This window comes from Hydractinia symbiolongicarpus, chromosome 8 (genome assembly GCF_029227915.1).
Source record: "Hydractinia symbiolongicarpus strain clone_291-10 chromosome 8, HSymV2.1, whole genome shotgun sequence".
NCBI classification, from domain to species: Eukaryota; Metazoa; Cnidaria; class Hydrozoa; order Anthoathecata; family Hydractiniidae; genus Hydractinia; species Hydractinia symbiolongicarpus.
Window position 1 is genome coordinate 22181975 of NC_079882.1, and position 26696 is coordinate 22208670.

General features: G+C 32.6%; 1 protein-coding gene across 1 annotated transcript in view; it reads right to left on the reverse strand.

The window, feature by feature from the left end:
* LOC130653947 (uncharacterized) overlaps positions 1-26696 on the reverse strand; it is an 89608-nt gene that overhangs the window by 54702 nt on the left and 8210 nt on the right. The window contains exons 21-46 of the mRNA XM_057456443.1: positions 26530-26598; positions 25762-25923; positions 24823-24927; positions 24655-24750; positions 23335-23460; positions 20616-20762; positions 19718-19780; positions 17949-18040; positions 17413-17539; positions 17094-17252; positions 16592-16774; positions 16332-16454; positions 16085-16242; positions 15266-15707; positions 15089-15172; positions 14667-14892; positions 14432-14565; positions 7305-7550; positions 5040-5132; positions 3485-3568; positions 2556-2873; positions 1693-1825; positions 1389-1618; positions 987-1277; positions 260-586; positions 60-165 (exon numbers count right to left, since the gene is read on the reverse strand). Of these exons, the coding sequence (XP_057312426.1) occupies positions 60-165; positions 260-586; positions 987-1277; positions 1389-1618; positions 1693-1825; positions 2556-2873; positions 3485-3568; positions 5040-5132; positions 7305-7550; positions 14432-14565; positions 14667-14892; positions 15089-15172; positions 15266-15707; positions 16085-16242; positions 16332-16454; positions 16592-16774; positions 17094-17252; positions 17413-17539; positions 17949-18040; positions 19718-19780; positions 20616-20762; positions 23335-23460; positions 24655-24750; positions 24823-24927; positions 25762-25923; positions 26530-26598 (4324 nt within the window). The remainder of the gene's footprint in view (positions 1-59; positions 166-259; positions 587-986; positions 1278-1388; positions 1619-1692; positions 1826-2555; positions 2874-3484; positions 3569-5039; positions 5133-7304; positions 7551-14431; positions 14566-14666; positions 14893-15088; positions 15173-15265; positions 15708-16084; positions 16243-16331; positions 16455-16591; positions 16775-17093; positions 17253-17412; positions 17540-17948; positions 18041-19717; positions 19781-20615; positions 20763-23334; positions 23461-24654; positions 24751-24822; positions 24928-25761; positions 25924-26529; positions 26599-26696) is intronic.

A 26696-nucleotide genomic window follows, 5' to 3' on the forward strand; every position in this document is an offset into this window, starting at 1 on the left:
TTAAGTGGAAAAATGCCCAAATATGTATTTGCTTAAAATTCTGCAAAACAAAACCATACCAGAAACATTTTGATCTTGAATATACACAACATGAATCAAAGATTCAGCAACATTTGTTAGAATTTCAATAGTTCCTTTATGATTGTAAGAATCGTTTAGTAGAGCCTAGAAAAATATTTTAGATTATAATGTCTCCACATGTGTCTTCATACATGTTATATGTTACAAGTAAAAACTTTAAGGTTTTTTTTTTAATTACCTTCTGTTCTCTTAATTGTTCCAGTAAAACTTGGGGTTGGACAGCAACAGGGGCAAGAGTTGTTACTCTTCCTTCCATTTTCTCAAACCACTGCAATAATGGTTGTAATGTACCATGATACTTTTCTGAACACTTAACAACTTCATCAAATTTTCGAGTATGGTTAATAAGTTGAATTGCAATTGCTTGCCAGTTTTTGTTTACTCTGTCAAGGACTGGTAACAAGTCTGAAGCATGACGATTTCTATCCATGGATATTAATTCATGTCCACATTGATTTATAAACTGGAAAGCTTGGCGATGAAGCTCCACATCTTCTGTTATCTTCTGCAATGTGAATAATAATTGAAAATGTTATAGCTACTTACTATAAAGATGAAAGAACGGGGCTTTCAAAATTAGAAATATTGTGCCTCTTTTAAGGGACAGTGTGTACTTAGAAATGGAAAACTCTTTACGCAAAAGCCTGGTTTCCACTAAAGATATCACAACATTCTTATCCTATCCTGATGAGAATAAAACTAAAACTATATGCCCCATTTTGTGGGGAAATGGTAATTCTAACACCTTCAATTTATTTTTGGTAACATTTAATCTAAATGAAGCTAATGTAAGGTAGAACTTCCTTTTACTACAACAGAAGTGGCGGATGAATGGTAGATGCATGCTAACAAAACTAAATATTTATTTCTAAGGCTCTGACATTAAAAAGTTGCAAAAGACTTACCATCAAATGCTCTTCAAATACCAAAATATCTGTTGTCAACAGTTCTCCTGATTGTAATCTGTTTAATACTTTGGTTTGCCAGTCTTCAAAATTAACAACAAACTTCTTGTATGCTGAAACACACTCATCCTTTCTTTTCTCAGATTTAATTTGCAATTCATGAAATAATTTTTGAACTGCATTCAAGCGTTCTAATTGCTTTTGAGTGGAACTGTCTTTCTTGCTTTGTTCAAAGCTGCTGCTTAATGATGAAAGACTTGGACGACGACCATCTAATTCCAAGATGATGATCTACAGAGAAGCAGATTCAAAAATTTATTTTCGTTGGCCACAGCTTATAGCTAAAAACAAAGAAATATCCAAAACAAAAAGAAAATAAAACTTTAAAAACTTATTATTCACCTTAATTTCTCTGATCTGTCGAATGAGAATATGAATTTCATAAGATACAATTGTCATCTTATCCATTGATTGATACGTAGCTTCCGCCCACCTATACATTAAATCAACACCTTCTTTGAAATTTTGCACAGTCATATAAAGTGATTGTAAGCGACTTTCAAAATTCACAACATTGATACTAAGTTCCTCATATCGGCGGATTATTGCAGTTGTGGTGCGTATCCACAAACCTAAAAATGCAATGGTTATTTGAAAAGTCTTTATAAGTTCGACAATAACAGTAATTATGTTTAGTTATACGTACCAGGGGAGACTCTAATGGCCTGTTCTCCCTCAGTTTGATCTGCATCACGCTTGTCTAATCCAGACAATACATCTGAAGCCATTTGAATAAGCACAAGGTCATTGTGATGGGCCTGTACATCACTGTGGAAGTGCTAAAAGAATGATATGTCCACATAAAATGTGCCATTATTGATCGAAGTAACCCTGGGGTCTCAGGGGACAAAGTACTTTAAAAATTTCTTGACATTCGTATTTACTGCTACAAGATCTCGGGTGCACATGATCGAGATCCTACTTACTTTTCCACACAAACAGATGTTTACTAAGGGGAAAAGTTTTCTTGCTTTTGCCAATGAACATAAAGCAAAAATGTTTCACAAAATATATCACTTTGACAAATGTAGTCATCTTAATTTTGTGCCATCAAAAAATCCCTAATGCTTTAACACCAAATCAAATCAAAATTGTGTTAAAAAAAGATCATAGACATTTGTTGTTTCCAGGAATTTAGGTACATTAAAAATCACATCCAAATATTATAGGGCAGGTTTTATTTGAACTCATGATATAAAAATTGTGTTGAATGTTTCATGCATGCACTCACTAATATATAAACTTTTTAAAATTAAACTTAATTTGTCAAAAGAAAATCAATAATTATTTTTGTTCAGAAAATAACTTAATGGCTATCAATAATTTCATTTTAGATTAGTAAATACACAAGCAGTGGAATATTTGCACTTATTGTTCTACTAACAAATGTTAAACAACTAAACCAACACACTCCTCTGTAAATGGCAGAGTGTAACGATTGAGAAGATACTAAAGTTTAGAAGTAAAACATTAATTAAGATGAAGAAAATAATTTTTAGTTCTAAATACCTTTATTATTTCTATTCTTTTGTATAGCTTCTTTGGATCTGATGGCATCTGTTCTTGAATTTCTCGTGCAAGTTGTCGTTCTGCTTCTGCAAGCCATGGCAGGAAAGCTTCTATTTTTTGAACATAATCCTGATGTTTTTGGATGGATTCATTTATCAAGTTGCCTTTAAATGCTAATGCTCTGAGTAATCTCTTGTAGCGTTCATTTATCTCATGTAGCTTTTGTTCTAGCACCCATGTCTGACTGGTTGCACTCACAGTAGTTGACAATGAATCTGGAATGCTTGCCAAATAATTCTCCAACTCTTTTTGAAAAGCCTACATGACAAAAAAAAATGCAGGATATCAAGACATGTCAATGCAAAATGATATGGTTAATAGTGACAGATCTGCCTTAAATGTGACATTTTCATACAAAGAATCAACTCAAGGTGTACACAAAATAAAGGAGAGATCGTGCTACATACATTTGCATCTGAAATTTTGTTTACTTTGAAGGAAATTAGACTTTGGTAAGCATAAGGTCATAAGTAATATTATTCAGCCTCAAATAGTGTTTTTAAATTCATTTAATGGAAAAGTTACTTCTATATCATAATACCTGTATACGTCTGTCTGTCTGTCTGTAACGCAAAATGGTAGCTTAGCTGCGCATGTAGCGAGACGCACGCAATGCGATATAAAAAGGACGGGCAAACCTGTGGAATTTGCCATGGGCTAACGACTAGTCTTGCAAAATTGATATGAGGTGCTTACAAATGCTATAAACCCTAATATTTAACTATGAGATCAAATCTAAAATGTAAAGCATACGTAAAGACATAACTATTGACGCCAAGCAACAGATCTATAGAATTGGGTTGTACTATAAACACAAAAACAATACTCCACTGAGGAGAAAATTTAACATAAATAAAATAGCTATTCACCTTAGCTTCTGCTAAAAATGCTTCTCCATGATGGTTTACTCTTTGAAGATCTGCTTCTTTTTTACGAACTTCCGCAACGAAATGCTACACAAAATAAATAGTATACAATAGAAACAATATCGCCAAATCTAAACAAACAGCCACACTTTTATTTGCTCGCATATACAAGTGTCTGAACTTTTCGTGACTAGTATTTAAAAAGATGTTCATAAAATTCGGGATTTATCCATTTTTAAAATGTTTGTTTTTCCTCTCTTCAGATCAGCATGTCTCTGAATAAACAGCAACATTCAGTTTTTTCAGTCAAAAAGCTTTAAGTTCTAAATTCATAGCAGCAATGATTCGTCACCACAAGAAGGACTAGCGTTCACGTAAATATGTTTATTCTATTAGATGGTCTTTGCACTGATGAATTGAGCTGTGATGATAATGTGCACCCATTAACCCTATTTGATATGGCCTTATAAGAAAGTATGGAGGTGGACATAAAAAGCCCGTGGTCCATAACTTTTGACAGGGTTAAAGTAAAACTTATCACAATTGCGGTATAAGACAAAGGGAATAAATTAGCATATTTATTTTTTTGATGACGTCAGCTTTTTTTCAAGTGATGTCATCAAAATTTTAAAATCTTAAAAAAAAACTTGTATCATGACATATTTATATTAACATAAACACTTCTGAAATCTTCATGTTCATATTATCATTGGGTCAGATTTTATAGCATTTTAGGGAGTTAACTATGGTGGTTTTAACCAATGTCTTGTAATTTGTGATGTCATCGACAGGTGGAGTTAAAATGTTTTGGAAAGGTGCCACTCAAAAATATATTAATAATTAAGCAAGTAATTCATGTCCTTACCGCACATGCCTTAATTTTTGGATAATTATTGCAGACATGTTGTCCATTGTGAAGGTCCAAAAGCATTAAGTCTTCTGGTTTTATAATACTTGTTTTTACCTGTTTTGCACTTAGTGATAATGTAAAAGAATATAAGTTTTTTTCTAACATGACTTTCATTAAACAGATATAATTGTTAACATTAATTTTTTTTTAATTATAAGGTCTGAGTTTAGACAATCTCATTTTCAGTTATTTCAGGTGCACATTCTCTATTAAATTTTGTTATCTTTAAATAAGGATGAATTAAGAGAGTCACAGTTTTTTTGGAATATAAACAGTTTTTATCTTAGATTTAAATAAGCAAATTCAGTAACAAATTTAACTAACAGTGTTTTAATTATCAAGAAAGAATATCTGATTTTAATATGTCCCTAGCCTGTCATATATAAGTTAACACTTCACTTAACAATTATATTTACTCCAGGGACTGTGAAATATATGCATTGTTTAGGCTAATTATAACAATAATGGAAATTGATTAACTTTTTTAAATCAGATAAACTAACTCAAGATTCAATAAAATTTAATCTAATAAAAGAAGTACATAATAATGGGTAAAGTTTAGTGGATTTCAAAAAAGAAAACAAAGATAAAAATATAACAAAGAATAACAAACATTCATAAAATCTTTAAAGTGATGAATTGCATTACCTGGTGTCTACGAAACAAATCTTGCACACCTTCAAGATCAGGTGCATTTACATGAAATGATTCTGCTTGTAATTCTGCTTTTTGAAGCCACACCTAAAACAGACATTTAAAGTAAAAAAGCTACCAACCTAGGTAGTAAAATTTCCACAGATTTCATTATGCAGAACATCCAAAACATTTTTTTTACATAATTTATATAAAATTGGAAATAAAATTAAAAATCACTTAACAGAACATTTCTTAGTTTTAATAATAATTTTTTGCAGTTATTTTATCGCGGGGCATGTCGCTGCGACCTACTTTCGTTTTTGCAAAAACATGAATAATCGAGGCAAAAGCAACATTTGAAGCACGATTTTCTTAAAAAAAAAAGAAAACTTTCAAAAGGAAATCGCTCGGAGGTGAATTTATATTTCTTTTTACAATAGAAACTTAAAAGTTTTACAGCATAGTCAAGCACAAAACTTATTTGCAAAAACTATATTTATTAGTAGCTTGCTAGCTAGTTAAAATATGTTATCTAAATAATCGTTGTAAAACATTCAAAACAATTTGTTATTAAAGTTACCTGAAAAGATATAACTGGACGAAGTGGAGGTACGTGAATTGTATAAGTTTCCATAACTAAACATTCATTCCCAACACCTCAAGCTAGTCAACTTCAAATGCGAAAAAGCATGATCAATAATAAATATGGGGCGTATATCTTCCATGTTGAAAATCGATTTCACGCTCCGTTGAAATTTAAACAAATCTTAAAACCTAATCGTGCCAGAACACAAAGAGAAAAATCTTTTGAGTATTGAGCGCAATCAATTGTGATAATAACACAAGGGAATCACCTTTGTTTCTATAGCTAAAGATTGTTTTATTGTTTTGTGTAATAATACATGGCGAGATTAAAGGTAAGCGCGGTTGATAAATAAACTTTTTTTATGCAAACTTTTTTTTGTCCAGAGACAGATAAGAAACAACAAGAACAAATAAGAACGCATTTTCTCTTTTTAAAGTATTAATTTCACATCAGTGCCAATTCTGCCAAATTGTTTATACCGAACGTTGCTATATGATGAGCATACAGCGGCGGCTTTTGATGTGTATTACGCTGAACTGGTTTTTAGCTTGTAATTTTGTACAAAAAAAAATATTTTGCTGCATACTTTTTCCAAGCACTTCTGTATAATACATTCCTAATTTTTTTCCGAAAGGTTCAAATAAAAGAATTTTAATGCACTATAAAAATGAAATTCTTGCATGAATTGTTTTAATCGTGAACCAGTTCGGGAGAAAATTAACATTAATTTACAGAACGTTATAAAAACAAATCAAGGTGTGCCTGGGAATCCCCAAACTCCCAGATCAGACACAAAGAAATAGTCAACAAACAATATAAATAAACTGTCAAAATAAAGTAAATAAATAAATACGTCTTTATTTGTTAAACCGCACCTTAGAATCTGCATAGCAACTCAAGCAAGACAATCGCAATACATAAAAACTTGACAAAGAGCGCTGATGTGTGCACTTGACATTTGGACAGCCTCGCTTACCTGTGACGAGTTGTCATAGGAGAAAAACATGGCAACTACGCTTTAATAAGCCGAAAAAATATCTTCCCATGTCATTCTTATTCGATTGCTTTTTGTGTAGTTGTTTTGTTGCATAGATTAACACGCCTTTGTCAGCCCAATTTATTACAATTTTTACGAAGTTACCTAACTTCTTTCATACCAGTGTGATAATACACAGGTTTATATGCTATTGAAGACGTAACATGGCCTTTCACCTGGTGTAACCACAACATTTTCTTTCTCACAATATGTCCTCCCTAATAATATCGCAATTTCTTATTATAACAGGAGATATTGGAGTTACGGTTAGTTAGCAAATGTAGCTAGCGCTTGTTAACACTAAAACCAAGAATTTAATGTGTGCTTATAATCCTTAGTTGCATTTGTAAAAAAGTGAAGGCAAAGGCTTGCATTTGTAAAAAAGTGAAGGCAAAGGCGGAATAATTTTAAATGATTTTCTTAAGGATAACTTTCTTAAAAAAACAACAACAAAAAAGCGAAAAAATCTTAATAGAAACAAAACATTCAATGTCTTCCAATATCCGCTTGTCTTAGATACTGGTGATTCTGAATGGATGCTCTTAAGGTCGGGTCGGCATATCAAAGGTACAAATTTTCGGTAAAAATTGGAGGAAGGGACACGAGGTGAGCCTAACTTTGACATTTTACGTTATAAGAAGATGTATCTACGTACCATAAAGGGTTGAACCGACTTTTCGTAATTTCTCAGCATCTCATGAATAGTTATCAAACGTGTGTTACGTCCTTCGCACTCCCATTGCAGTTTAGCCCATCCCATCTCTAGAGATGACAACTTTTCTTGTACTCGTTGTCGAGCTTCAGATGATAAATTTGCACTTGCTGTCTGTAAGAAGGCTCTAGTTGAAGTCAATCTCTGATCCATTGCAGCCTCTTCGTTCTGTACATCGCTGCCAAGGTTCTAAAAAAATAGTATCTTATTGTAACTTTGACGTGTTTTTTTTTTACTTTTGTGTAGTTAAAAGCTTGTTCCGCATTTTGTTATATCTGCCGAAGCCAGTAGTATTCAACTAGGCGAGGAAAAGTACACGATTTTTTTTCTAAGAAACCATAAGCAAGCGATAATTAGTACTAGAATACCCCAAGTTTTTTTTGTTTTTTTTGCGAAGAAAAAAAAATATAGAGCGTAATTGGTTACAAAATTTTATTTTAATGAACCCTAGAAGAATAAAAATACATGAACTGCAGCAAAAATTGCCGACACTTAGAATTGTAAGAATATATGGTGGAGAAGTGCTTTGTTGTTGCACTAAGCGAAAAAGCGAGAATACTTAAATGTACTTGGAAGTTGATCATAAAATACACTGCTAGCATTAGCATTCCAACAATATTGTCGCAAGAAAACTGTAATTTGTTGCAATTTTATTTTTTTTGCGAATAGGAAAATAAAATGATTTTTGGGGAGTGGTAACCTAATTATCAAAAAAAGGAAACTTCAACTATTCGTTGAAGAAAAATATGACTCCTTTAAACGTCAAGAGCATTGAAGCGAAAAATGTTGCGAGAAACAATTAAATCACCGTAAAAACAAGTCGGAAAGATTTGCACTGTCCAAAAAGCATTGGTCAAAAATGCAGAAAAGAGTTAAGAAAATTATTTTAGGGATTTAAATAAGGCCCATTCTGAGGACGTCGAAAAGCAAAAGATTTGCTTTTTGGTTAGTTATTTTGTGATTTCCTAAGTACTTTTTAGGGTTTTTAAGGACATTTTAGCGCTTTTATTAGGAACATTTTTAGGCTTTTATTAAGAATATTTTTAGGTTTTTCTTAAGAACACTTTTAGACTTTTCTTAAGAACATATTTAGGCTTTCATTATAAACATTTTAAGGCATTCATTAAGAGCATTTGTAGACTTTTCTGAAGAACATTTCCAGTTTCACACGAATATTTTTTTTAGACTTTTTAAAAAACGGAAGATTAAGACAGATAATTTTTTTGTGTAGCTATTCAGAATATCCACGCTAACAAGATTAAACATTCTAAGCAGAAATACTTCATCGATCAATCAAAAAATAACGTGAGAGATGTTGTGAAGATATGTTATGAAGATCGGTTGTGAAGGAGTGCTCACAGAAACAATTATAACAGAACAAGTAAAAGAAAACCATAGCAAACGATAATCTTTATTTTAATAGTCAAAATAAACGATCTCTACACATAATAACCCACCCCTACGTGCACTCGCTTAATATATAAAAGCATTATGAAAATGAGATCTACTGCATCAATATTTTTTTTCAGCTTGATTTTTAATTATTTATATTATAAAAAGTCAGGGGATGCTTTTTGTTTCCAGGAAGTTCCATGCACCTAGACACAGCTAAAAAAAATTGTCTGATACTCATACGATTATTTCACAGCACCAAACCAATGATGGAAATAATAATAAAGCGATTGAAAAGCATAGACATGCTAAAAATTTTCCAGACAGAAAAAGCGCATGAGATTACTTCAAAAAAGAGCCTGGAACTAATTTTGTATTTGTCACAAAAGGTGACTATGTATGTCACTGGTTGTGCTGAGTCTTAACCACGCACATATCTTTATAAACATCTTAGCCTAACCCATCGCAAGCCTCAGTAATCGCACCTTACCTTTTTAAAAGCAGCAATGTAACCAAAATTTTGTCGTTTACTATTACGATTGCGACTATTATAACCAGCATATTCAGGTTGTGATCTCATATACTGATGTCCGTCCATACTACCTAACTCAGGTGTAGAATCATAATGGAAATGTCTCCGTCTGTCTGTGGAACCCGAACTAATATCACTACCTGTAGACAGCCGAGGGTTGAGCGCTGCAAAATAGTCAGTTGAATTGGAGCTCGGTGTGCGTCGAGGTGAATTTCTTCGAACTCGCCGATCTAGGCTACTGTATGGCTCACTACCAAAAGACTCCTTGCTACTCGCAGATGCACCATATGCACGTGCGGGTGGTGTTTGCATAGATGATTCCTTGTGCTCATAATTAGCTCTTGTTCTACCCTGTGCACTATTGGACTGCGCAGCTGTGCGTCGAAGTTCAGGAGACGGCTGGTGTCCTCTTCCTTCCGTCACGTCATGATACGTAAACTCACTTGAGCTGTCAGAATTTCGACGTCGGTTTTTACGACGTTTAAACATGGCCAAGATAAATTTTTGACGTTTCACTAATCAATTTCAAAACCGTTTACTCAATATTAGCCAGACTGTGTGATAAAGCCACAACTACACCTATATTCTATATCTCTTATAGAAGGGTATCGCATATATGTTTTATTACACTAAAAATAAATGGTATCACAGTTCACAGAACACAATTCTATCTATCTCTACATCGCGACAAATTAATGAACAAATAAGTGATTAATTTATATCTTTACTACAACATGAAATTTCCGCGTTCACACAAAAAATATCGATTTTGTATTTTCCAAGCTTTCCATACAGTAAAAATATTATGCAGTAAAACTTTCTAAAAATATTTTCTTTACTTAACTTATTTACAATCGTTGTTTTGAAGCGATTTAATGTCAAACATTTGATTATTTTGTACGTATTATGTTTTCATGACACGCTCAACCGCTTCCCTTTGTTTTCTTTGATTTGACATGATTGGGCTTTCTACTTTACGATTACCACGAAGTAAAACAAAAAATACTTCACATATTTAAAATATTAATATAGAATCTGGAAACCTCGCGTTTATACATATCTTTAGCAACTAACTTCTTTTTTTAAGCATCTTGTAAATACGACACAAAATAAGCTTCGATAACAGGAAAAATTTTGAAGCACGTGCTTGAAAGCGTAATTGGAAGCAAAAAAATAGAAGAAAGATATAGACAAGAACATGATTGACGAGACTTCTAAAAACAAGGAGTCACTTCTGGAACATACTATCGCTTTTAAAATCACTGCATATAACTTTGCTGATAAATCGTTGAAATATTTGATTAGAAATACACACAGAAGATTTGATATTTGCACGGTAGCATTATCACATGTAAACATCAACTATTCATCGAGTTGTTATCTTGCTTTGATCATGTGTTTATTCATAATATTTTGTTTGAAATTTTCTATGTAATGCTAAATTGTATATTTTTTTTTTTTAATTTAACTGGCATAACTTCATCCCACCTGCAGTTGATGTTCAACAACATGATAAAATAATTTTAACTTCGCAGGTTAAAAAATATCCACTTTTGAATAAAAATGAAAATTTTGTCGGTTCTAAATAACAGAAAAACAACATTTTTTAACACCGCAATTTCGTTTCGGTGATACAACATCTTTTTCATATCTGCGGCCTGCATAAGGTTGCATTTTCTTATACAACCTGTGCACAAAATTTTTTTTTCAAAACATTACCGTTATGGCATGAAATTTTGCGGGTGAACAGATTCATCCTGCACATAACATCAAAAAACAACAACTTTATGACCCGCTTATCTTTTCATGTTATATACAGGCCCTTATGTTCCATCCAGTTGATGGTTACGCGCAAGAGTGTCTAGCATCAGCTAATTAAAAAGGATTGATTGGTATTGACACTGAGCAAAACAAGGGGAATCATCTTTAATTGTTAAGGTTTTGTAGGCTATTAAAACAGAATTGGCTTCCAACTGCTGCGATTAAATTCATTATGATATTACCTACATAAAAGATCGTTTTAAAATGCAATCAAAAAAGTAAAGAAAGACGTATTACTACCCGCACAGGGAAACGCCGGAACCATATTAATTTGATTCCGTATTCAACTTAAAACAGCTTCCTCGACTTAGACTCCTTACCCTATAAAGATCTATAAAGTGCTCAAGTAGCTATTCAAAAGAAGTCAAGTGAAAACTATTAAAACCAGGATATTTCGTGCAACCTTTACAAGGTCGACTTTCGTGTATCGTGCATTATTTGAGAAGTTTTAACAAAAACTTCGATCTACTGAACATAAATAGGTGTCTAAACTTGTAGTAATATATAAAATAATAATAAACATATCCCAAAGCGCATAATCTTCATTTTCAAGTAAGGCCGTCGAGACATCTGATATTACATTTTGAAATTATTTAATCCAATATAAAGAGTAAGTGATTAAGCACTTCGTGGACCCGTCACATGAGATCACGAAGTACACACCCCTGTCTGACAGCGAAATTAAATTTATCGACTCGCTTATTTTGCTCACTTGCCTCGTGTTTCCAGCAGAGTAAACTTTAATGAGATATATGAGCAATAGTATTGACCCTGCAAGTCCTATATAACTATTATAATTCCTGCGTCTAAAGGAGTTTAAAGAGAATTTATTACAAGTACTTTGTTGTTTTATTTCTTTTGTTGAGCACCTCACGCTGAGTTAGTCAGTAATATCTTTTTGATAAATCACCAATTAACCAAGTCGTCGTTGAGGTGTGGAGATTTCACAACCTTATGGCTACCAATAGAAATAATTAACAGATTAAAATACCATACTGAGCGAGTAAACGAGGCAAACGCAATATAAAGTCAAACTTTCAACTTTCATTCAAGCGTTATCCAACAGAGATCTTAACGTTTGGTATCTGGGCATGCGCGTTAGTGCTTTCCTGTAACGGCGACTGCGAGTTAAAGCGTTCCAAAGCGATAATATGGCTCAAAATTGCGAAAAAGCTGTCATTTTTCAAACACCGAGATTTAATGGGCAGCGGCCGGTGTTAAAACGTTGAGAAGTGCGGCCAATAACGAAGTAAAGAGAACTGGTCTTGGACTCATTATAGGGATTTTGCACGCTTTTTCTTTTATAAGAATATGCTTTGTAAGAATATCAGGCTGGTATTTCAGGTAAAAAACAATATTGTTTATAACAATAGATAAATAAGAACAATGACCAATTTGATCAAAATGTTGATATTCTTATAAAAAGCGTGCAATCTCATCTCGTAATGGGATAAAGAACAAAAAGACACGATAAATGACAAGATTGAGTGATTCCACCAATGAATAAAAAGGGGTGTGTCAGTTGACACTAAGAATAGCAGATATGATAACTACATCAAAAGAATAAGAACGTGAGAAAATAAACAAGAGAAACCAAAGTTTGCTTGACAGTCCCACGATTAAAAAGATTACCTGAACTGACGCAATATAAATAAGACGCAAATTGCGTACGACATGCTAGAATAGGTGAAGCGTGAACAAACGTCTCTGGTAGGAGGGACCTAGTGCAACTTTTTATAATCCACTTAGTTGGAGTTTACAAAAACAAAATTAGTATAATTAATAGAATTTCATTAATTAATTGATAATTTTAAAAGCCGGTCACAGATCACTGCAAATGCGAATCCCTGAATTGCGCAAACAAAATACCGGTGTCCGATATTGCGCAAACAAAATACCGGTGTCCGATATTGCGCAAACAAAATACCGGTGTCCGATATTGCGCAAACAAAATACCGGTGTCCGATATTGCGCAAACAAAATACCGGTGTCCGATTTTGCAGTTTACTTACCATGTCTTTTTTGAGGTTTCATCCAGTTACGGATTAATGATTTTTATCGTACTGGTATGCCTATATGACGTTGACACAACATATCTTACGCAAAAACATGTCGCAAGAGAATGTTTTATTCGATAAGAATGGAATTAACCTTTGATTTTGCTACGAGAAAACAATTAAGTGGCAAGAAAGCATAAAAAACGTTAATTCGAGATCTTTGAAAGCCATCCATAGCTTCTCTTTTTAACCTACTTTTACTGTCGCAAACAAAAAGTTTCGCGAATGGAAAATTAGCAATATTCTTACGTAAACATAAATTTTGCAAATTAGCAATTTTAAAAGATTTTAGAAACATCAGTTTGCGAATCGATGTTGTCGGAAAATTTCGCGAGTACTAACTTTCGCAAATTACCAAAACGGTAATCTCAAAACGTATTTTTTTATTATTAAAGCATAAAATTAAAACTTAATAGACCATTTTTGACTAGATTTTTCTGCTCCTGAGAACCTTTTTTATGTTCAAATTTGTCGCTTTTAAAACATAAAAAAAATTCGCGAACATTGACTTTCACGAATCAAAAGAAAGAAATGTTCTTAAAAATTTGGTTGAAGCTCAGCATAATAATCTTACTTTTTGCCCAACAATTAGCTTAAATATTTTTATAAACTAACTTGTAATGTATAACATACTTTTTGCTCCTGGACTCCGCTTTTGTTATGTAAGAACATTATAAAAATAGTTCAGCCTTAATTCTCTCTCAAAAAATCAGGTAAATGTTATGAGTACCACAAATATCGTATGCGTATATTTGTTTTTAAGTAGAGCAGGCAAAATCAGAAAAAGTTGACTTACTTGATTTAAAAATTCTTTGTTGTACAAAAAAATACTTTTAGCTCAAACTCAAGACTTGCATAAGCAAAGTTAGAATTTTGGTCAGGCCTCATGTTGCTTATTAGTCAATATCTAGATCTATTTTTGGTAAAAAAATTTTATTGAAAATAAACTGAAGTATGCAGCAACAAGGAAGTTTTTGGAGTTTTATCTCCTTCGTTTTATTTTCGCAACAAATAATTTTTGTATTGGTTATGCTTTTATTTGCACGAACTTAAGTTGCTTAATAATTTTTCAAATTCAGTTTAGTTGCTTAAAAACGAGTTGCTTATAAAAAACATCGTGTATACTTTCTGAAACTGACTGCTGTCACTCCAATAACTAAATGGAGAGGATAATTGGATGTAAAAGCGGAAGTCCTCGTGTATGTCAAAGAAATCGAAATCATGTATAGAAAACGATTGAGAATGATAAAAAAGGTCGACATGTCTACCTGTAGTTCTTGTACGTAATTTGTGAGTTCTTCTGGTGCATTATATGGTGGCTCAGACTTCAGTAAAGCTGCTTCTTTTTCCTTAACCCACGCTAACTGCTGATTCAACAGCTCCTCCACAACTTTATATTCGTCTAAATAACAAAATAAGTCAACTTTAAGAACGTTATGACAGTGACACGGACAATGTGCTGATCAAAAGTTGCTACAATATACATGATCATGCAAAGCTTACCATCTGGCATCTCATCAACTTCCATTCCTGATTTCTGTTTTACTTCTCTTAAAATAATTGCAATGCGACGTGGGATGCTAGTCAGAACCAGTTCATAGAGTTGTGTAAGTTTGAGGACTTTAAGAGCTAACCATCTTCTTGCCTCGTATCCCAGTCTGTACCTGTTTCTTCTGTCCTCATGCTCCTCAACAAACTGACGATAATCATCGAGGTCTTTCTCGTACGCCTTAAAAAGAAAGTATATACATTTTCAGAATTAGCTTCACGTCAAATGTTAGAAAAACAGGTTGAAGTTAAAAGGGTTGGTGAGGTTACACAATTCACACAAAAATACTATACAATAATAACTACAGAAAAAAACATGTCAAGGAGCAACTGGAGTTGAATCACAAAAAGGGGAGATTTTTAAAAATAAGAAAGACCTTTGAATGAAGTATAAACTCCTCTGATTTGTAGAATATTTCTTGAATGGGTTTTCGATGCTGCGCAATCTCTTCATTTATCTTCTAGAAAATAAAACATTAAAGCATTTTATAAACCATGTCTAGCATACACAGCGTACGTTAGCATTGACCAGTAATTCCATAAAAACAGCTTACTGTATATAGGTCGAGTAATTTTTCCATCTCAGCAACATCTTCTGGTAGCTCTTCGTCTTGTTTCAACTGCGTGTGTACATTATTCAACCAATCTAATTGGCACTGCAAAGCTTTTCTTAACTTCACAATACTTTCCTTGGTTGACTTCAAGTTTGGAATTCGTCCTTGTAACTGCACGCCAGCTTTTTCCCAGTGCTCAATAACTCGATACGTCTCTGTGAGGTCAACATCGGGCAGGTTTATTAATGCCACACGAAGTTTATCTGCAGTGACTTTGGACAGATCATGTTCCTTTTGAAGAAGAAGAAGATCTTCATGTTGTTCGCTTACATCTTCTGGATCAGTTGTAATTCCATGCTGTTGTACTAAAGAATCTTCTACATTTGCCAGCCATTCATTTAAGTCAGTGGCAACAAGCAACACTACTCTTGAATGATCGAGTCTAAATACACAAAGGTAAATAAATGATCGACCCTAAATACATAGAGCTAAACTTCGAAAATCAAATTTTAGAACACTGTGCAGTTCTACTTGAACTCAATTCTGTTGCTACAAAATACTTAAAAATGCTTATGTAATAGTAAGACAGTAATTTATAATCAGATGAACCATCATTTTTGATATCTAGCTTCATCTAGTCCAGATAGCACAAGACGTTTGTAATGTTCTCACTAAAATGTTTGACCATTTATTTTTATTGTTCCCACACAGCGGCATGTGGAAATAATAACACTACACGTAAACACTAAACTACATCATATGAGAGGAGGATAATAAGAATTTGGTGTTTACAAAGAAGACATCAAAGTTTTATTTTACCTTTCAGACCATTTCTTTAAACGGTAGCTTACAACATTCCATTTCTCTATGAGGACAGTTATCTTAAAAGTCAGTTGAGTGTTTGTAATACGTGGCTTTTCCATCACCAGAGAATCGTATTTGGGCTGCAACTCAGTTTCTAGTTCTTTTAAAGTTTCCTAAAAATAAAAACATTAAAAAGATAAAAATAGTCTACCATTTAAACTTTGAATACATTGAATCTGAAGCGTTTAAAATAAGGACCAACCTTAGCTTGAGTCATCTCGGGTAAGATTGTATCTGCATCAACATTGATGTTCTTTTTACCGTTTAACATATTCTCAATACTGGTTAAGCATTGTAGCAGCTCTTCAATAGAGGTGTATATAATCTAAAATAAGTGAAATTATCTGTAAGCGGGTGTTTCATTTGTAAAGACGCACTTTAGATAAAACAATAAAATTAATGGACAGTAAACAAAAGGATATCGATCAAATCACGTGATAGTTTGCAAAGAGAAAAACCTACTTGTTCTTCTGTAGATAGGTCTTTTGGGATATCTTTTTCATCAGTTGGTGATGCAGAGTGTAAAGGTGTTTCTTCTAAGGGTACTTCCTGCAATGATCCTAATTGAATTTGCTCAACCGGCTCTTCTTCAAGAGGTTTGTCTTTTGTAGGGATAATATCTTCGCTTGGAATATCTTGTCGTTGCTACAAAACACAATTGAAAGTTTCACCAGGAACAGATTTTATATATATATATATAGTTTGAATGTGTACAAACAGTTGATGAAGTTAAGCAAAATGGACAGCAATAATCTAGTTTTACCGAACAAAATTAAAATACTAAAAAAAACTGAAATGTAAACAAATGGAATTGCTACATATCAAGAAAAAGTCATTTTAATCATGACAAAAAAATCAATCTCACAATTTAACTTTTACTGTAAAACATTCTTTAGACAGCAGTCTGGCGTGAAACACAATAACATTCAAATTCACATATATATCATCTGTAATAATGACATACCTGTGGAGGGAACTGTTCTTGCAAAAATTGTTCGGTGATTGCATTTAAGTCAGGTTCAATTGCTTCGTCGTCATTCGACGGATCAACCTCTTGCTCAAATTCTTTCAACAATTGATCAACATCTTGTTCTGCTGTCGACAACAATTCTGGGGCTTCAAGCTAAAATGTGAACATGACAATGTATGGTAAATTAAAATATTAACGTGCAATTCTTTAATACTTCAAAGAAATTTGAAAATGAAAAATACGCTCAAATACTCTTAGGGAATAAATTATTTTTAAATATACAAAAAAACATACAATTAACTGTGGCAATTACCTTTTCAGCTCCTGGTGTTTTTAAGATCTTCAAACTTGTGAAAACTTCTGATGAATCTAATGCTTGTTTTACATGCCAGTGACGGTTTTTCCAGAGTGTTAGTAAATGTTTGTACTGAATTTCGATCCTACACAACAATCAGGATATGAATTGCAGTAAGGCTTATGAGCGAAATTTTATTATCCATTCCTATTATTGTTCTTCCTATTAAAATCCTTAACAGAAAGTTATGAGTATAACTTTTTTATGTTTAAAACTTATTCACACCTTGTACGTTGTAAAGATTGCATATTAAAAAGTAACGTGCATTATTTATCATTTTTTGAGAAAATAGATGATGCTGAGACAAAGTGAATAATTAACAGTTATTGTCAATCGCTAGCCTTTATTTCTGACCTGCTGCTGCTACACAGGCTCTCAGGAGACAAATACCTGCAAAAAACTGGTCACCGTCTCTTAAGTACACAAAAAAATAATGATAAATTTGAAAGATTACACAATACTCCCTTAACGTTATATATTTCTGCGCAAGTTACCTTGTAGCAAGTTCTGTTGCTTCTGCATCAGGAGTGGGAATGATGAAACAGACAGATGGAACTTCTAATTCTAATCCAGATGGGGGAGAAACCTACAAAAAACAGTACATGAAATACAATGTTTTAATTTTTACTACAAGAAGATTTGATGTTTAAAACCAAGTCTGTGTTCTTCCTTAATCACCCAGGTATATTTAAAAAACTCTCTGCATTTCACTTCTTTTTCAAATACTACAAAACAAGTATAGTTACACAGTATGTCAAATGGACAATGGAATGGTATAATGAAAAATGTTTTTGCATTAAGTTAAAAGGTCTTAAAAAAATTGAGCAAATTTATCTGGATTACGAGTCAACATACTAAAACTATAAATTTATACGGATTGCATTTACACTAGATTTTGCAAATTTATACAGATTCAACATGAAAGCACAATAAAAATAAAAATAGAAAATTAAAACATGCAACACATACAAATTTCGGATTTTGGGTGTAGATTTATTGGAGGGTGGTATTTATGTTAGATTGGGGATGTCGAGTTTAAAAAATAAATAATTAGGATTATTCAGAACATAATGCAACACCTTTATGTATTTTTTGTCTTTAAATTCACTTCCAAGTGAAAGTTACAAAAAAACGTATTTTCTTACCAGTGTGTAAGTCTAATTTGTTGAAATCAAAATTACAAATGTTGGAGAATTTGTCCATAAAGACAATAAAAAATCAGTTTCCTCAAACTGTTATTCCTCCGAAATAAAATTAAATTTGACAAGTTAAATCAAAGAAAGGTGATACATAACCAAATGCATATATTGTGTCTCACCCCTAAATTTTTAACGCAACGTTCAAATTCAATGAAATGGGTAGAGTTTCACCCACTTGAGACAACAGTTTGATCGACACTGCGGCAAGTTTGGCAAACATTATGACCAAACACACCTTAATGCCAAAATTTCCGTAGAAAAACATTGATGAAAAAAGTTTAAAAGTTGTTTCAAAATTTGGTTAGAATAACATATTGACATTATTATAGTGAATAGTCAAATTCATCATTTTTGTCTGGATTTTGTACAATAATTTCAGAAAATAAATCTAAATTTTGTGTCAAAATATTAAGTTTTTCGAGCTAATACAAATTATTAATATTTATTTTAAACCTTTGGCAATTGATAATATTCTTATACACTTTTTTTAAAAGAAACATAATTTTAAGAAATATGGGGCTGAGATTACAGACTCAACTCTTAAGAAAATTAAATTATATAAATGGATAATGTTGGCAGGGCTTTTGTCAAAAAAGCATTGTTTTAAGTAATAAAATTATTAACTGTTAAAACATACTTCTACTTTAATTTCGACTTAGACTCATTGATTATTATTGATTATATGAAGTTATAATATGTAAAGTTAGTTATAAATCCTATATTTTAAATTATTATATTTTACCAAACAAGCAGGCTTTTTCAAGAACATCGGCACGTGTGCAGCAAGTGTAAGGAGGGGTAGGGGGGGAGGTGGGTGGGAGTGCCTGAACAAATGTTAAAAACAACTGTTTTTCACTGCCTTTATTACACATTTTGTTTTTAGCAATATAATTTAAATTTACTCTTATTCTCTTCTTTTTGTTATTTCAGGATGTTAGCATTTCTAGTGTCAAAATGTGGCATCAAAATAATTCAATATTTCTTCGGTAGATATAATTAACACTTAGAATTCAACAAAACATGTTAATGTCGAGCATAAACAAAGTTTATAATAAGACACTTACTTTCCATCTATAAGGATCACTATTATCTGTTAAATCTAATTGATCTCCACGACACACAACATCCTACCAAAGAGCAAATTAAATTAGAAAGTAATTCTATAACTCAGCAACACAAAACAAACAAAATCTTTTCACAAGTAAGTTTTATCTGATTCTAGCAGTTTATTGCTTAGAAACTGCTGTTTATTGCTTAGAAACTATGCTGCAAGCTGCAGCTGCAAAAATCCAGATAGCAGATATATATACAAAAGTTTTCTGTTTGGAAATTAATTTAACACTATATCATGTCAAAATATGTAAAGAATAAATAATTTTAAATACTTTTGTAGTCTTTTAAGTATAAACATATGCTGATAAAATTAAAAATTTAGAATAAAACATCAAAATATCAGTTTACAAATGCATAAAAAAACATTTTAAGTGCTGATAATGATACAAAATCATAAAGCTTCTATCAGAATTTAAACATTAAACAGTTCCACTTAACAATAACAAAAACAAGCATAAGCATAATCTTCATTATTAGAACAGCTTTCTGTCTTGTTATTTAAAAAAAGACTAGGCAAATTGCACACTTAAAATTGTTTTTACAGTGTCCGGGCAAGTGATTTTTAGTTCTCTGTCTACAAAAAATAAACTTTTGCATGTTCGATATTGGTTTTACGCGTGTAATTAAGAGCCGGAAAATTGAAGGCATGCAAGTGTGATTGCACACAAAAGTATTGCAAGACTGAGCATTTTTACACAATAGCACTTGCTTTTCTTCAAACAGAAAGTGATTTTTCATTTATTTTTTGGTTTAGAAGGAGGGACTTCTCCTGTCAATGTCATAAAAATATTATGGGTTTAATATCATTCTTAGAAAAACAAATATCTACGCTAGTAGTTGAAAACATACCTGTTCTTGACTATAGTCACACACTGTTAAAATGGACTTTGGTTCTTTAATCTTTTGCTTTCGTTGTCGCAACGGAGAAACATCTTTACTCAACTTTTGCAGTGAAGATGCTATACCCTGATGATCCATAAGTTGTTGACGAATTTCCTGAAAATTATATAAAAAGTGAAACTTTCAAAAAACGTCTGTTTATCTTTTTAAGCTAGGCACCACCTTGCAAAACCCTACCCCTGATTGATTAAATCGTTTTATCCATACTATTCTCACAGAGCGTAATGTAGAAATTTGAAACAGTGGCCATTAGTTCTAAATTTGATTTTCTCTCTTACAAGGTTGGCCAGGAGAGAAACAATAAGAACATCTTAGTATTCAAAAAGTTGAGGAAGTCAAATATTGGATTACTTCTGTTTCCATGTTGTCACAAATATAATTTTTTTTTTGAGTTTTTAGAACATTGCTAATATTTTGCAAAAAATTAAGAACATCTTAAGAATGTGAAAAATTAAGAACATCTTAAGAATGTGCTGAGCCTTGACCAAATTTAGAAGCCAAATAATTCTATCCACAATATTCAATTTAGGTCCGCAATTGAGCACATTTTTTATTGTTAGACCTGTGTTAAAAAAGTTGAACAAAAAACTAAGTATATCTATATATCTATCAAAACTGAAATCTTCCCATAAAAAACATGTATTCAATAAAAGTATTCAAAATCAGCAAAATAAAGTTAAATCTGGTTATATACTTCATTTTTGTAATTTTCCATTCTTCATCTTTTCAAATCAGTTTAACGTGGATTAACACCTTTAAGGGGACCCAAGGTATAAAATTGGCTTATATTATAGATCTTAAAAAGTTGTTTAACAAATTTTTTTAAAAGCTCTTTTCATTCTTAAGATATTTACATTTAAAAAAAAATTATATTTAATTATGCTGCATAAATTATGATGTCATATTTAAGTAATATCAAATTTTGACATTTTCTGTCATTATTAGTATTTTAGACCTGTTAAGGGATGTGTATTCAAGCTTTATCAATGTATTGATATTATAATTTTTTTTGCCCAAATGACACTTATTTTCTTGTCCCAGGCCTCCTAACTTTTTGCTGATAATCCTATAACTTGGAATCTGCATGTAGGTCCAGCATCTTTTTATAACTCAGGTTCCCTTTAAGTTTTTAATTTAAGTCCAAAAAGTTTCTATTTACTGTTTATAGTACTGGCCATTCTAAATAGCTAACAAAGTTTGTATATAGTTCTTAATTTATAGCTTTTACATTGCATATTATACAAAACATTGAAATTTAATTTCTGAAAGCTTTTCTGAAAGCTTTATAAACTAAATTTTTTTAATTATGTGAAAAATGAATCCAGCTTTATTAAGTAAACAAAAACTTTTACAGGGAAATAATTTTCTATATAAACGTTTATAGTTAAAACGAGGTCAAATATATTTAGTTATCATTCTATAATGTCTAGTGAGTTGGCGCTAGCTAGCAGGTGGTGTTAAAAGCATGATAAAGGTCATTCCCGTCCTTAACTAATAAAACATTTATAAGAAAAATCATTATTAGAATTAGAGTTTTTATTCATGTTTTTGAAAGTTGTTCATTTTACTTTTCAGATTAACATGTTAACTTCATTCACAACTGTACTAAAGCATTGTTACTGATATAAATTAAGATTAGTTATATGTTGTTTGAAGAGAGTTTACCTGACGAAACTCAAGCAAATCTTGCATAACGTTTGCAAACCTTCCCTGTGTTTCTTCAACACACCATGATTTTAACCCTTTGAATATAAACCCAAATTTTTCATTATTTCCGTCTTCAAGCCTCTCACTGAATGCTAGATTCCACAACGTCTTTTTGGAATAAACACAGTGAATTTTGCGTTCAGTTTTTGTAATTCTTAGCACTGGCTTTAAATCACTAACATTCAATTTCCTATCATTTGTTTGTGGTAGCCTCTCATGCTTACTAGCCCAGTATGTGTTGTAAAGGTAGTCATAAAAACATTTTTCTAAGTTTCTCCGATCTTCTTTGTTTACATGAGCGTTGCCATGTTTATATTCGTTTTCTATGTTTGATTCTGCCACGTGGTTTTTAAGACTTTTTAATGATTTGCAGCAACGTATTAACGTATGAAGAAGAACAACGAAAAGATATATTAAACAAGACTCTGCTAACAATATAATTCCATTGACAGTGAACGCTTCGTCAAAAATATCTATAAATTCGCTAAATACTCCCATCTTTTTCAGTTGTTCTTCGTTTTTATGATAGCTAAAACTCGTGTTATTTCCTTCACCGCACAAAGCAATAATTTGAAAAACAACTATTTTAGCGTAAAACAACTATTTCTTTTCTCCATACAAATTAAAATTATCACGTTTGGTTTACTTTGCTAAATATGCACAAGATTGATAGCTGGCGTAGCGCTTTCAAAAACTCGCGCTGTTTACCATTTACAGTACTCTCAACCTCAAGGAGTTTGTTGTTGAGTTGTAGGGGGGAATCCCCTTCTATTAAGGTCGCGCTAATATATATAAAGGAGAACGTTTTACCGATTTTACGCTGTAATAAAAATAAACAATGCACAGCAGGATTAAAGTGTATGATTGTGATAAAACGTGATTTCTTTGTGAAAAGGTGCCAACTTAAAAAAGTAATCTCTCCATTTATCAATAATGTATCAAAAATGTTAAAATATCTTACCAGCAAAATCTGAATAAGAGAGACCAGAGTATCTGCACTTCCAAAATCGACGCCATTTAGCATGGGCTGCAGACGATCAACTCGTTCAACCAGCCACTTTTCATATAAAGTTGCCTCTCGAAAGAACTAGAATAAAATAAAATAAATACAAAACTTTGTTTTTAGTGGCTACATTCGCGATTTGTTAGTCCCTGTTAAGCACAACTAAATATTCACAACCTCAACCCCAGGACTCTTTGCCTCTTTTTTATACCCCATATAGGGAAGAAGAAATACCCTGGAGTCGAGGTTAAATGAAGTAGTCATGATGTGTGAAAAAAAATTTACGAGATACTTTTAAACCAATCACAGATCAGTGTCTTATAAAGCGGCCTATTGTTGGAGGGGGGACTGTCGTAAATCAAGGTTGATTTTTGTCAGTTTTCTAGCTTCAAATCAACCTCGTACCCAACGGGCGTTGGGAACGAGGTTGCCTTGTACACGGCGCCTGTTGTCTTATTTTATATGGGAACGGCGATATAAAAGACAACCGGTGCTGGGAACGGGGTTAGCTTGAAATCAAAGTAATAAGGTAACTTGGTTTAGCTCTTGCGTTTTTTTCTTACATTATTGCTGTGAGAAATCCGTGTTCTCCCTCTCCATCCCACTGCAAATGCGGACATTCATTCTGCGCATGCGCAGTCTGAATGTCTGGCTGTGAACTACCGTGACGTGTGTTTCCGTTCATTTTTTAGAGAAGTATTATAAAGTTGCAAAATTACTAAGAAATTATCTATATTTGACCCTGAAGAGTAATATGATATCTAAAGTTGAGTATATCAGTCAAGTCTATCTTTTTCGTTTATTTTGTTTATATCCAAACATTTGTTATATATAAACATTGACTTATTTTGTAATCTGTTAGAAATAGACAGTTGGGCGGTTTATTTTTTATATGTCACAGCCTTTCTTGAACTCACTACATCAATCAACTAACAGAGAGCTCTGAGGTGGTTGTTATATTAGAAAACGTGTCCCCGGAGCATTTGATACCAACAGCTCCTACAATACTATGATGCATCTGTGTAATACATGAGATCACATAGCTGAGGCTACCTTTGACAGACCTATTGTTTTACTCCCATCCCTTCCCTCCCCTCCGGCCCTTAAAATTGATAATTCATCAGCAAAAATGTTTTTTATTACACCGAAAAATTATTGTCCGAAATTAATTTTGCCTCATAAGGTATCTTTGTGTCTCATTTTGTTAGTTTCGTTTAATTTTTAACTTTTTACACAAAAAGATAAGCAATCAAATGTCTCGATTACTACAAAATGTACCTTTTGATAGATAGAAGCATTCTTATGATGTGCTTTGTACGCAATCTGTAGCTGGCATATCCATGTCCATTGAGCTTCCAACACGGTGATGTAAGCCTAAAACAACATTTTTAGATAATAAAAAAAGAGCAGAATAGTCATAAAACTACTGTTTGTTTTAACTTTTACCTCGATTGCAGCAGGTGCTGGGTGGCCTTCTTGAATAAGGTCTTTTCCACGTTTGACAACATCATCAATTGTTTTTTCACGTGGTTTCATCTCTTTTTGTAGTTCCTATATCAATGTTTTTGATACAACAAATGGAAACATTTTCAATTTACTCAAGATGACTCTAAAAGCCGGGTTCGCGCCAAAAAAGAATGTCCATACATAATTGCGTGCGCTTGCGCAGTCAAATAAGTGAAACAGATTCAAGTTGTATCATATAAGATATTTTCCATGCTTTAGAACAACAACAAGTACAACCGAACTTGCTTTTCCATTTTTTATTTTTTTATTTTTATTATTTTTGCTTAAGCTTGTTCCGGTAATGAGAAAAATGGTAAATCATTTTAAAAGCAAAAGCAAAGACTAAGATTTGCTAGTCCGAAACCCGCTTCATTCAAAACATTAGAAGCGCATGATAGGTGCAATTTTTTTTATAAATTTCATCGTATGTTTTAACTGATTTCTTAGTACTGGTGACCTTTGTAAATGAACAAGGGATATTTTATTGTCTAACATATAGCAACGTCATTCCCTGGCTTCCTCGTCTCCTAACGACCCTGAGTAAAAGGTGTTTACATTACAATTTTTTAGTGATTTGTAGGCTATCTTCACTTTAAAGGTGAATCAGCCTTACTGTGCTTATGTAGCACTCATTAACTATCGACGTTCTCCATATACACATAGGCTACACTCAACAGAAAAAATTAAATTGGCGACGTAAGCGAAACATACATTACTACACATATCTTGCTATTTTTTTAATCTCAAAGAGCTCTGGGGACGAGAATGTTATCTGTCAGTTTAATCAAATAGATATCTATTAACAGGAAAAAGGTTGTGGTAGTAAATTCTGGCGACAACTGTTATTACACAAAAACTATTTTTAAAAGCAGAACACACCTTACTATACTTGTCAACTTTGTTGAGATCGATATCTTTGTCACTCCAGTCACGTGTCACTTCGATTTCTTCTTTTTGGTTCATCCAAATAAGTTGTTGCGTGGCGTCCTTCATAAAGCTGACAAGATCTGTCAAATACTTGTGACGTTTTGCTACAACGATCTGTAATGTAGAAAAATAGTTTAATTAGACGGAGTAGTGCTAAGAAACCAAGCCTTGGAACTATCAACGACATTTGGCAGTATTGTAGGAGTGTCGACAGTGTGTACAAATTTTTTAGTCATCCTAAATCAGTAGTAAGAAGTCAATGTTCTTCAAGACAATAAAAAAAAAACTGTTCGAAATTATATAGCAAGTTTCAAAATAAAGTGCCAACACAAAAGTTAATTAAAAGCTGTTTATATTAAGCAAGTTCGATTTGCGTAAAATCTACTGATCAAGATCCATCAATAAATTCTCATCTCGTCTGGTTTTCTTCATAAACAAGACCTCATGTGCACAATTTTAAATGGCAGTCAAACTTTTAAAAATATCCATTCTTGGAGAAATGTAGGCCAGGTAAACAACATCAACAAACGCGCGAAATACAGCATCTGCGATGTCCCCATGTCGGAAAAGTTAGAAACATGGGGCGTGCTGACGTCAGCAAACGTTAGGATCGTATGAAATTTTATATCTAAACGAATAACCTAAAACTCCAAGTTGCTTATGACCATCAAGTGCGTGTTTCCTTTACGAAGACAGTGTTTACAAAACAAAATTTCTTACCACTAGTAAAGAATAAGCATCTTCAAGTTCTGTTATCTTGTATTTAATTTCGTCGGGAGGATCTCGAAGCTAAATGAGAAGTAACAATAGGTAAAAATTCCTCCCACTGGTAAGCACGACTTCACTTCCCAGCTCTTTAGCCTATACAAGTGTTTTTTGCATAAAAA